This window comes from Octopus bimaculoides, chromosome 18 (assembly GCF_046866305.1).
Source record: "Octopus bimaculoides isolate indiv1 chromosome 18, ASM4686630v1, whole genome shotgun sequence".
NCBI lineage: Eukaryota > Metazoa > Mollusca > Cephalopoda > Octopoda > Octopodidae > Octopus > Octopus bimaculoides.
Genome location: NC_142945.1, coordinates 16,793,291 through 16,806,973, shown reverse-complemented (window position 1 = coordinate 16,806,973; position 13,683 = coordinate 16,793,291). Strand labels below are relative to the sequence as shown.

Here is a 13,683-nt window from a genome sequence, read left to right as displayed (position 1 = left end):
ATGTTTTGAACAGAGAAAATCAACGTTTTTTTTTTTATTCTTAAATCATAATTTTCATTATATAAATCTGTTATAATCTTGAGTTTACAAAAAAAAAAACAAGATTATTTAATAATATTATTACATAGAAATAAAGGCTAAAAATGAGGATAATCTCAAAACATTTTACTTTAGAACTTGGGTTTCATTACACTAAGACTTTGTTGTAAGTACAAATCACCACTTCAAAAACTTGTACTTTCAATTCCATAGTTTATCAATGCATTGACATGGAATGATAATTCTGCTATCTTCATGACAGAAAACAAAATCTAAGGAATAAAGTTTAATGTAATGGTTTCTATACTTGTCTTCTACTATATCTAGTGAAACAACTTTCTACAAAACTATTCCTGTGGAAGTTGTTTATATCCTCGATAATTGGTAATGTGAAATATATATGTGCATAGGAGATTTCTCTTTTGAAAATGTTTATTTAATCACTAATGGGAATTATGCAAATTCTCTTCAATAAAAAAAAAAAACTTTTAGACTTTATTAATAAGATTTTTTTTTTTTTAAATCTGCATTCACCTCAAAAAGCAAAAAAAAAATAGAAGTACATTTTATAGTCAAGATTAAAAAAAGACAACATGCTATCAACAAACTTCCTGGCATTCCATCAATAACATAAACCCAACAAAATATTGAATATCAGCATCGATCTAGAAAACTAATCAAATAGCATTCTAGTTCAAATTGGTCTACTAAACACCATTTTTGAATTGATGCAACGAAAATGATATTTTGGGGGCTTATTTTTTTTTGGTTTTTTTTTTTTACTTGTATGCACTGACAGAAAAAACAAAAAGAAATCATTGCAAATACAACAAAGAAAATATAAAAACTGCTGCAGTAAAATGATATTGCACAAGAGTTTGGATTATTTTTGATAAAGTAGATGACTTCATCAGATCAGATCTTATTTATAAAAAAGTTAAATGGCTATAATATCCACATAGTAATTGGGGTGAAATGGAGAATACACAGGGCATCTGCTTTAATTAGTAATTTGCTTTGTACAGAGAGTGAGAGAAAGAAGCTCTTTTGCAGTTTGTTGCAGCTGGTTTTTTTGGGGGGGTTTTTTTGGCCATCTTGCTGACTTCACAGAAAAGCTACCTTTCTTTTTCCAAATTTGGGCAATAATGGCATTTGTTTCCAATGTATATAAAATTCCAACTATAGTATTGTTTTAAACCAATTTGGTCGGTTTCTAATTACTATAACATTGTTGGTTATAGTAATTAGTTGGTTTCTGATTACTATAACATTGGACCTCCTACACACGAGTGCAGTTTGCATTTGTCCTTTCATTTGTCTTTCAAACTATTGCCATATATTCTTTAGAAATAAATGTTTTACCCATGTCCCATTAAATCATTTAATATCCTGCAGCTAACTTTTGCATTCCCCACTCTTCCACATTTAAATGCAGAAACATGGATGGTGAAAATAAATTACTTGGCTTTATTACATACCAAAATTTTCTAAAACATTATTAATGCAACATAAAATTACTTCAAATCGAGCTTTTCAACAAATTAAGCCAAAATGTTACACAATTTGAATAATGGCATCATGTTAGTTTAATGTAATTACAAAAAATCACATTACAATAATGGTGATGCCTATAAGCTCTTTACATTCATGCAAAAGTTTATCATGATTGTAATTTGATGTTTGGTGCAGTCACTATTTCCAAAATTATTTTCATCATTTTAAATTTGTTGATACACTTAAAATATTGTTTTTGCTTCTACATTTCTTGTCAGTTTATTGATGTTTCACCATCACATTTATAAACCTGACAATGAACATTGACAAGAAAACTATCATAAGAAAACCTACAAATATATACAATAAAAAAAAACCTAGTCACATCAATAATATTATAATGTAACATTCCTTATATATAGGTATATAGGTATATGAATTTTTCCTAAAGTTATCCTAGCATTACAAAAGGCTGCCAAAAAATGGCAACTTGCACTAATAATTAATCTTCAAAATAAGTTTATAAATGTTTCATCATGTCACAATAGGGCTTTCCTTTAAGGTGTTAACCACCCCTGATTGGAACTCTCCCGTATGACATGTACGCATGCTCAGTGACTTGCTTTAACAGTTGCAATCAGCTGAATGCACATTGCCAGTGACATTTAACATAATTACCCACACTCTGTGGTCAGGATTCTTTTTTTGGTTTGATGTCGGTATCGAAGGGATTACCAGACACCGGACAATACAGTGAGAGCAGCTTTCACTCACATCGTGGTATTCGATGCTGTGTATGTGTCTGTCATGGTAAAATATGCCACTCCTTAACTGTTGCTTTGCTTTCATTATCTGTGAAATTCGGAAACTTACAAAGATCTTTAGATCAGGCAATACTTCACCGAGAGGAGATATAAGCTTCTGCTTATTCCAGTCTGAAGTATCATCCGATACTTCAAGCTTATCGTCCGATGAATTTACTTTGTTGACATTCTTCATCGACAAAATTTTTATTCCTTTCAACCTTTCAGTCAAGTCCGCCTTTCTTCCAGTAACATACTGTCCATATAATCTTAAATATTCCTTTAACTCAGGCACAGTAAGTACTTCGATAGCTGAATCATCAAGCTGCTTTATATCCATGATAAGACATAAAACAATAACAATGGCGTGGGTTAGCCTCCGGAAGTTTAATTATCTACATGGAGCGCCGCCTAGCCAAGGGAGATAACCTACTTATAGGAAAGCCCTATAGCAACAAGAGAGATCTGCAGTGAATCCACTGGAAATAAGTAGTGAAAATTAAATTAAGATGTCTATTAGCCATCAAATGCATCATCTCTAGATCACATGAAATGGCTGCAAAAAGCATTATAAATTAAATAATAGGCATAATGAAACTGCCTGAATGAAATCATCTTCCATTTTGAGAGTTAATAAAACAAGCACACTTTGAAAAGCAGAATACAATTGAAACAAAAGTTGATGTTTTATCAGCAACTAAATGTTAGTGAGTTAATATCTAAGAGGAAATACTAAGTAAATATATTTCTGTGAATAAATATTTTCTTTCTTGACCAGCTAAAAATTGAAGCTGATGTTTATGACAATAGTCATAGAAGTAATTTCTAGCTTATTGACAAATCAACTAGGTTAGCACCATAGGAGACATCATATTCCCATCATCTCCAACTCCCATAAAACAAAAAAATTAATAAATAAAAATGAAATGAACAAAAATTAAAAAAAGATTTTTTTTATTATTATATTGAAATAATTTCAGCATTGAAAGAATGAGATGAAAAGAGACAAAACATAATTATAGCTATTTGTAAAAAAAGAGAAACAAAAATTCAAAGATTGAATCAGAAATGTTGAACAGACATTTCAAACTTAAACCCAATGTTTGTACTATATTTTTCATTATTTTAATCGAGAGAAAAAGAGATAGCCAGACAGACAGTGAAAAATCATACACAAATATGTACCTTGAAAGCTAAATAGATTTTGGCAGCAGTATTATTGGAAATGGAGATATTTTCCTTTTTTCTTTTTTTTTTTAAATCAGAAAATTTGATTTGCAAAAACTCCCCTAGCTAAGAAATGTTTCAGCTTCTTTTTAAACTAAAGAGGTCTGTGAAACAACAAAAGAACAACATATTCAGTTATCCAGAGTGAAATTGAAGCCGGTCTCAGAAAGAGGTTGCACAGATTGACTTTCGAAACAGATCAGGTGGAAATTTTTTTTTTTTTTGTCTTTTAATGCATGTTTTTGTTTGTTTTTCTTTCTAGTTTTTAAAAGGAGAGTAGAAAATATAACAGGAGTTCTTTTACATGTGGACAAAATCACGTTGAAACATATTCTCATATGAAGAACCTTAAATAGAAAGTAACAAGGATCAGATTAAAAAATTCAAAAGCTAGACTAAAAAAATTCTTTTAATATATGCTAAAATCTCAAAGCTTTGTAGATTAAAAAAAAAGAATCTCTTGAAGAAATCTCATTGAAGTAATTTATTGAAATCTGGAAATATTTGCAAATATTTTCAGTAGAAACTTTCAAAACCTCATTTCATTTTGAGAAAACAGACAATGAAAAGTTCAACATTACCTTTTACTTTTAGAAAACTCAACACCAAAACAATCCTCTATTTAAAAATTATACAAAAATCAGTAGGAAAATATTAGCGCAATAAGTTGTTTTTAAAAAATTAAAATAAAATGATAATAAAAAACCTACTTCAAAACATGAAACTAAAATCCAATGAATGGCTAAGAGTGTAAGGATAAATAAACTGTTTTAGAATAACATCATCGTTTAACGTCCGCTTTCCATTGTATATACAAAGAAAACAACTACAATATGAGGGGAATTGGTCTCATCTCAGTTAAAGAAGAAATAAATATATCAGTAAATAGAATTTGTAAAATCCAACGAAATGCTCTGGCCAAAATATCAGAACTTGCTTCTCTTCACGGCAAACCAGCAGACCTTGTGAATTTTTATCAAACATTAAACAAATCAATCTGATTAATTAGTTTTTCTCCAACCAAACATTTCCGAACCTTCTCTAAAGCATACAAACAATAAGGAAAGCAAAGAAAATAGACAAGTGAAGCAGATTATTTATGCTATAAAAGTATTATTTAAAAAAAAAAAAGTAGAAGACTCCAGGGAAGCTACAAGAAGTTAAAGAACATGCATTTAGAACAAATTAATCCAAATGTAAAAACAAAAAAAAAAACTACTGGCATTGACTGACTGACCAATCCTGTCATGCCAGGGGCTTTTAGAATCTGAAATTCTTTTACACATAAACCTGACCCTGAGTAAACATTTTAACGTCTATGAATACTACAAGGTTTGAATTTGAACCAAAACCAAATTTTCCCCCCTTTTTTTTGGTATGCTGCCTGCATCCAATTCAAGTGCAGGAAAGACATTCACAACCTTTGCAAACAAAATCCATGGAGTTTAATATATTAGATTATAACAAAGTTTACTTCATCTCACTTCTTAAAGTTAAAATTTATAATATAAAATGTGTGTCTGTGTGTGTGTGTGTGATGAATTATTTCTACCTGTTCTTTCTTCAATTTTATATCTATGATTTTGAACAAAGAGTTGTAAAGATTGCAGTTATAACATGATATTCATTATATTTAACGCAATGCAAGCTGCCAGACTTGCCAGTTGAAGTAGTCACAGTGTAGCCTTAAGATTCCAAGACAAATAAGAGCATATTGTTTTCCAGGTTCACACTTTTTGCAGCCACTTGAAAACCACTGCTGATCATACAACCTCTCATTAGCACCAGGGTGGATATCAAGATTCCACAAACAAGTAAGGAATATAAATGCAACTGTTCATGACAGAAACAGAATCAATGCTTGCCATTAATTTTATAATTCCCATAATTCACTATTTATTACTTTTCCTTTGAGGTAAATTAAACTGAAGGAATTAGGCAGGAACACACCAAAAATAACAGTTAACAGACAATTCTGCTGGTTGTGTAAGGGTTAATAGTTAACATGATTGTAGATTCTAATCATGGTGACAAATAATTAATATATTTTAGTGTTAATAAAATTATTTTTGAAGACTAAAAGATAATTTTTTTCCAGAAACCTATTGATATTTCTAATTTTTAAAAAATGGCATTTTATTGTTTAAGTATTTAATCTAGGGAAATTAAGAGCTGTCACCAATGACAACTTTTAATATTTTTATAATAATAATAATCATTTCCACAATAGGTACAAGGCCTGAAATTATTGGAAGTGGGAGTAGTCGATTATGTTGACCCCAGTACTCAACTGGTATTTATTTCATCAATCCCAAAAGGATGAAAGGCAAGTTGACCTTGGTGGAATTTTAACTCAAAATGGATGAAATACTGCAAAGCATTTTGTCTGGTGTGCTAATGATTCTGCCAGCTCACTGTCTTAATAATAACGGTTTCAAATTTTGGCACAAGGCAAGCAATTTTACAGGGGGATGGGTTAATTATTTTATTGACCCCCAAAAGGATGAAAGGCAAAGTTGACTTTGGCAGCATGTGAACTCAGAACATAAGGACGGACAAAATGCTGTGAAGCATTTTGCCCAGCATGCTAACAGGTCTGCCCAGCTTCCTGCCTTAATAATAATAATTTTAGAAAAGCTAGCAATTTGTGGGGAAGGTGGATAGTTAATTACATCAACTCCAGACTGGTACTTCATTTTACCAAATCTGGAGGGATGAAGGATAAAGTTCACTTTGGCAGGATTTGAACATAGAATACAGATCCAAAACCAATACTGCAGACAACAACAATATTAATAATAATGAATACATAAACACCTAAATAGCAACTTGGGTCTTTTTGCACCAAAAAAACCCCATAACCGAGAAGCATAGATGGTAACAGCTTAGAACCAGCTCAAAGAATATCAAAACAATGACTTTGAAGATTGCCCTCACCAGTTGCCAAAACAAAATAAGAATGACCAAAGACTCCTCGAAGAAACTTAAGTTGAGAGATAAGAGAGAAGGAACAGAAACCGAGATAGTAAAAAATCTCATGTTTCTTAAAGCAAACACAAGAAAGTAAGAGTTGCTCTTAATTAGACACAACTGCATGATAAACAGAATGGTATAATTGTGAATATGCAGGAAATAGTTATAAACGGGGACAAAAATATTGAATACTGACTTAGCTATTGAACTAAGTTTCCATAACAACCAAAACTGGAATATCTCAGTCAAGTTGATGAAGATACTAAAATGCTAATAATAGACAAATCTGAGCAAATGTAAAATATTAAAAGAAAGAAAAAAAAAGAAAGAATAAGTAACATTTAGGATGCATAACTGTCACAGGAACATTTCTCGCGAAAATGATTAGCCATATGACAATAAAAGCATAAACTACATTTTTATACATTATCAGAAAAGGAAAAAATCCTTAATTGATATCCCCCTCAGCTTATAAAGGAACGTAACAGAAACAAGAAAAGAAACAATAACAATAATAACAACAATAAGTACCTGAAGTTTTTTAGAAAGTAATTTTTATACATCATAGAAATATTTGTTTACAAATAAAAATGGTGAGAATGAAAAAGCAAAATCCTAACAAAAAATGATAACAGCACAACAAGAGTCAGTTATTTAATAACCTTGATGGAAACTAGTGTACTTACAGAGTGGTATCAGATTAGTTTGGACAACACCTTGTTGGGCAATTACTTGAGTATTATCTGTTAAACCATTTAAAATTCCATTGATATAGGAAGACTGATTTCCTATAAAAGAATAGAGAGAAAATATGAGTAGAATATTGAATAAGACAAACTAACTGTTTTTGGGTTTTTTTCTTTTACTGTTTCAAATTTTTGTTTTGATAGCAATGTAGCTGAGAGCTTTTGATAATTTACAGTTGTATCCAGTGATTTTTACAAATAGATGCCTTTTTCTACAGATAACAAATCAACTGATAAACGAGAAGAATTTTTCATTCATAACACAGGTTTAGGTACCTGAACCAAGAGTACAATTTGAAGTGCTCTAGGACAAGATGTGAAATCACTCCTAATTAAATGGTAGTTAACATGTTTATCAAGTATTTTATACATATGTATTTCAGTACTACAGAGCCTCACTGTAGGATAAATAATGTAAACACATTCCTTCTATGCTGTTCAGAAAGAATGCACAAGAAGGAAAACGCTTACCTTCTTAACACATAGTGAGGTTTTATAATATTAAAATTTGCTTCAGTCTTCTGATATATGCCATGTGTGAGTGTGTGTGTGTGTGTGTGTCCAAATTGAGGGAGTAGAGCATGTAAAATGCACACGTTTTTTTTAGCTAACTGAACCTCTTGATGTAATGGTTATGTTCAACATAGCTAATCATCAAGCTGAGATTACCTCAATGAAATGAAGGTTACAATGTCACTCAGAATTTCCAAGTCAACTCCACTACAATAGTGAGCGAGTTGAACTGAATAGAGGAGACATAGTACAAAATATACCTGTCACTCACTGCTTGAAGCTTACCAACTTCCTACACTTAGATCCCTGGATCATATTTATTATATAAAACATACTGTAATCCTGATTAACTTTTACTCTATATTGAAAAAAAATTGATGAAAATAAAAATAGGTTATTTAATCATTTAACCCTCAAGCATTCAGATTATTCTGTCCAATGAAATCCTTATTTGTTCACATTGTTTTGAACTAATCATGCATTATCTCATAACTTCAAGATTTCAATGATGCAGTTTTTTATTTTTGAGAATAATATTGTAGGGCAGATGTGAGAGGTTGGATTTGGCCAGTTTAAACAGGTAGAGTACTTGAGCTAGATATGATCAGTTAATATTCTGAGAATGTAAAAGTTAGTGGACATTCAAAATAGCTGATACAGTATACTAGATAATTCCTGGATAATCCCTATCATGTTAAAATATCAAGAGGAGAATTGTAGAAACTGATACTAGTGAGAAGATGAATTTTGGTAAAGAAACTATTGAAGAAAGTTGATGAAAAGTTACCTGATAAACAATTGTTAGACAAATTACCAGTTGCTACACTATTCCAATATGAATCTGATGGCGACTGGTTGCTATTTCCTGCTGGAGGCTGTGGTGTTTGACCAGTGTATCGAAAGTAAGGATTTTTTAAATCAAGTGAATTGGTAGATTTTGTGTTGGTTCCTGGTATATTCAGTTCAATATCAACATCATAACTTTGTCTGCAATAAAATATATGAGACTAGCTTAACATATCCACAAGATATGAACATAAATATAAACAAATAAAACATTGTGTTTTTGTTCGGATATCATTTGACCCCTAAATCTATGACTAGCTACAAACTTGTAATTAATTTCCATAGAATCACCAAATATCCCATACAAAACATTGTACTATAAACACACACACACACACACACTTTAAAAGTTGAGCCAAAAGGCACAACACACTACTAAAAGGTTTGGGCACAGTAGATAACTTCTACACTCCCCTCTGATGTTCAGTCTGGTTTGACAATCATCATCATCATCATTGTTGTTTAACGTCTGCTTTCCATGCTGGCATGGATTGGACAGTTTGACTGAGGACTGGCAAGCCAGTAAGCTGCACCAGATTCCAATCTGATCTGGTAAGGTTTCTGCAGCTGAATGCCCTTCCTAACACCAACCACTCAGACTGTAGTGGGTACTTTTTACGTGCAATGGAATTGCCTTTCTGGGACATTGCTTCAGCACTGTCCTGTCTGACTTGTTCGAAGAGAACAAGACAAAAAAGACCGCTTGCTGTTCATAGTGATATGCCTAGTAGAGCAGCTACCACACTGCAATCTATTGAGTCACTTCTCACAAACAACTGGATCTGGATATTTTCTTTTTTTATGCTCGATATTATGTTGAAAGATAGAATTAGCTGTTTAGAGATAAGAAGGGAGCTCGAGATATACTTCAACAAATAGCAAAAACAAAGTGAAGGTGGGCAGGTCATTCACTCAGAACAGACAACAGATGGTCAAAAAGAACCATGGAATGGATTCCAAAAGAGGGGATGATAGAAAAGACAAAGAGACAGCTTTGAAGAATACATGAGAGAAACGAGAAGTACAAAAGTGGACAAGGATGACAATGGATTAGGTGATGTGAAAGAGCCTTGGAGAAAGATGTGTTCAATAGTGGACTGTTATATCCTAAGAGACAGAAATTCAAATTCGGTCATCTTTTTGCATATAGTGGTCATCACCTTGAATGTCCAGCAACTTCTTTAATTCAACTGAGCTTTGCCATTCATGCAAGTTGGTTGCTTCATATCTTATAAATCATACTCAACTAATTTCTCTTTAGTCTTTGAAGAGATTCTACTTTCATTACCAGTGTCTGTCACACTATCTTGTACTATCACACTTATATTTCATACAATCTACCTTTTTTAAAGAGAGAGAAAAAGCTTTGGTTACTAGCACAAATAAAACAGCGCCCTGAACTTAAATCTTTAATGGCAGAATAAAATTTCATGGTTATACCAGTGATGTTAATTACCCACCAAAACACAGAATTGGTATTTTCTGCAAATCACACTGCCTCGATAAACTAGACATTATCTCAACAGAAAATAGTTTCAAGCATGACATTCTTCAATAAAAAGAAAATGAACTAATATATAAAAACTACTTTCCACAGTTAAGGGTAATGAAATTTTGAGTAGATATACCGGATTTTGGTAGTAGAAAGGTTAAAGTAGTAGTAATGTTTAACTCTCAACAAAGAAACAGCGTTTTAATTATTTATTAAGATAAATAAATATTAATTAAATAAAAATCATAAATTAAATGAGTAACTTACCTTTTATTACATCGTAAAAGAACTTTTCCCGTCAATGTTTGACCCTGTTTCACTAAAACTGGTGTTTGCACAAGACAGCGAACTTGATACCAATGAGTAAGAGCTTCCGTGGGTGCAGTTGACAACCACACAGAGTTGCTGCAAGAGAGCAATAAAATACAATGACGGTGCAGGCCAAGAACAACCTTATCAAAAAACCTCTTCTGGAAACTAGCAAAAACAATAAAAACACCATTCAACCATTGCATAATTCTGAGGGAAGTGGAGGATGAAATAAACTTCGGGAGTGATTTCACATTTCATCACCAAATTATTTGCTTATTAAATAATAATTTCAAATTTTGCCACAACAATTTCAGGAGAGGAAATAGGTTGAGTACATTGACCCCAGTGTTTAACTGGTACTTATTTTATTAATCCCAAAGGATGAAAGGCAAAGTCATTCTCGGCAGAATTTGAACACAGAATGCAAAGACTGACAAAACGCTGCTAAGCATTTTGCCTAGTATACTAACAATTCAGCCATTTCGCTGCCTTTCCCACTTATTAAATAATAACAAAGAACAAACAAAATCTTTAGTTTGTTTAAAAACTTCAATTTTCTTCTTTTAATTAACATTTTGGGAGACATGAGATCTTTCTTCAAAACTTTGTCTCAGTATTATCATGGTGACCAGAATATCTCAAATGGTCATTCCTTCAATACATATTGCACAGAGCAATTGTAAGTCAAATCAAACCCATTTGCACTCATTATTTAAATTTTTACCAACAAATATTATATTAGTTATAATTATTTAACATGTTTTCCATGCTGGCATGGGTTGGATGGTTTGATAGGAGCTGACAAGCTAGAACACTGCACCAGGTTTCAGTCTGCTTTAACATGATTTCTATGTCTGGATGCCCTTCGTAACACCAACCATCTTACATGGTGGGAAATACAATATATTTTTACTTTAGTAAGAAATACAATATTTTCTCTTAAAAATAGTAAATTTCATTGAAGCTACGACTCAAATAACATCAGAAATTAAGTTTGAAGCTGCTTTATATGAAACTCATACATAAATTCTGTTCATCTACATAAAAGGCCTCACAAGTAGAGGTACAACTTTATTGCATCATACTTTTTTTGTTATTTGTATGGATTTGTTTGAAAATTACTTTGAAATTTCATTTGGGTAAAACTTCCCAGCAGTATAATTGCTGTTTTATATCCCTTTTTTTTTTAGAATGATGGATTATCTGGTTAAGATGCTCATACTTTGCAACCATGTGGCTTTGGGTGCAGTCATACTGCAAAGCACCTTGGGTAAGTGTCTTCTACAATAGCCCTGAGTGGACCAATGCCTTGTGAGTATATTTAGTAGATGGAAACTATGTGGAAGCCTGTCGTGTTTATGTGTGTACCTTTGTGTTTGCCACAAGTGATGTCAAGACAAGGGTACACACACACACAGAGTTTTTGTCTACCAAACACACTCACAAGCCTTTGGTCAGTTTGGCCAGCCTGCAGGTATAGTAGAAAACACTTGTCCAAAGTGCCACACATCAGGACTGAAACCAAGACCTCACAGCTGAGAAGCAAGCTTCTTAACCAAACAGCCACACCTAGATCTTAAAATTCAAATCCATACATACAAATATAACAAACCATCTGACAGGAACTGCTAATAACTCATCAATCGACAAAATTTTTCTTAAATACAAACCTGAAACAAAATTCAAAGCAGAAATCTTAAAACAAGACACACTAATCTATAAAGAGACAAATACATACTTTGTGCCAAAAAAGGCAACATCAAACCAGAAGGCAAGACCATGTACAAGTCCTGACTGCATCATACTGAAGGTCAAAGGAATGTCAATGATGTGAAGATCTTGTTCTCTAGCTTTCTGGAAGTCAACCACATGTTTGTTGGATTTAGCAAGGCATATTCGGATGTCAAATGTATCCTATGGAGTAAAGTGAAAAGTAATTTTAATCAATTTGCTTAATGAAACTCAAAGGGTTAAAACAAAAAGGAGGCGGAGAGGGGGTGGGGGTTCTGTGTGGTAAGAAGCTTACTTCCCAACCACATGGTTCCAGGTTCAGTCCGACTGCGTGGCACCTTGGACAAGTGTCTTCTACTATAGCTGCAAGCTGAACAAAGCCTTGCGAGTGGATTTGTAGATAGATGGAAACTGAAAGAAGCCCATCATGTGTGTGTATTTATTTGTATGTCTGTGTCCTCCCATTGCTGCTTAACAACTGATGTTGGTGTGATTACATCCCCCATAACTTAGCAGTTCGGCAAAAGAGACCGATAGAATAAATACTAGGCTTACAAAGTATTGGGGTCGATTTGTTCAACTAAATGCAGTGCTCCAGCATGGCTGCAGTCAAATGACTGAAACAAATAAAACAAAAACAGAATACAAATAATTTAATGGCTGCCTTTAAGTATCTTCTTTGCAAAAATAGCAGTCAAATACCTTTTGCATTACACTTTATTTTAAGAGTCGCTTCATGGGTCAGAGTATTGACTTTTTGTAGAACTTTAAAATATTGAATCGTCGCAAACTGAATAATAAACGGAGCAATTTGATTCGTTAAAATTAATATATAAAAAAAAAACCACACAGGTAGTCCAGATTTTGATTTTGCTCCACCCAATCAGCAGTTATGTCAGAATTATCATGTACTTGCAAAAAAGGTAGATGTATTAGTTGTCAAGGATGTGACAGATGTGGATGTACATGTCGTGGAGATAATAAACGCAACGAAAATGTAAACACACATGCCACAAAGAGGATACGACTTATTGGAGGTGTCAGCACACGTAAAACAAATATGAATACAAGAAAACGTAGAGTGTATATGGAACAAGAGGATTCTGAACCATAAATTAGCGAGTCATCATGAATTGTTTCAAAGGAGAGGGGACATTGTATGAAGCATTTGGTTTAAAATCAGTATCATCATTAGCGGGAAAAGCTAAACATGAAATAATGTTTGATTTACGTTTAGAAGATGCTATGGTTGTTATAGATTTCAAAATGAAATTCGAAGCTATATATACTATAGGGAAAAAACTACAGATTTTTACGGTAAGAAAGGAACATCGTGGAATGGAACCATGATGTATACAAGATACACCAATGAAGAACGGCGTAATACTGAAAATTTAAAGGATTATCATATCACTTAGTTCGATCACATTTCTACCGGGCATCCAGCTGTAGAAACTCTGCCAAATTAGATTGGAGCCTGGTGTTGCCATCCGGTTTCACCAGTCCT

General features: G+C 32.7%; 1 protein-coding gene across 8 annotated transcripts in view; it reads right to left on the bottom strand.

Moving 5' to 3' along the window:
- The window catches only part of LOC106871195 (histone-arginine methyltransferase CARM1), an 84,651-nt gene that overhangs the window by 19,056 nt on the left and 51,912 nt on the right, over positions 1 to 13,683 (bottom strand). For 6 of the 8 annotated variants that reach the window (XR_016244950.1, XR_016244951.1, XM_089365846.1 and 3 more), the window contains exons 9-12: positions 12,184 to 12,359; positions 10,401 to 10,538; positions 8,583 to 8,782; positions 7,223 to 7,324 (exon numbers count right to left, since the gene is read on the bottom strand). Coding sequence is in view for 6 of the 8 variants with exons in the window: in XM_089365846.1 (XP_089221972.1) it covers positions 7,223 to 7,324; positions 8,583 to 8,782; positions 10,401 to 10,538; positions 12,184 to 12,359 (616 nt within the window). In the remaining 2 variants the exon portion in view is untranslated. Of the gene's footprint in view, positions 1 to 3,773; positions 4,182 to 7,222; positions 7,325 to 8,582; positions 8,783 to 10,400; positions 10,539 to 12,183; positions 12,360 to 13,683 lie in introns of those variants that run through there. The other 2 variants (XM_014917539.3, XM_014917536.3) reach the window with 2 other exon arrangements.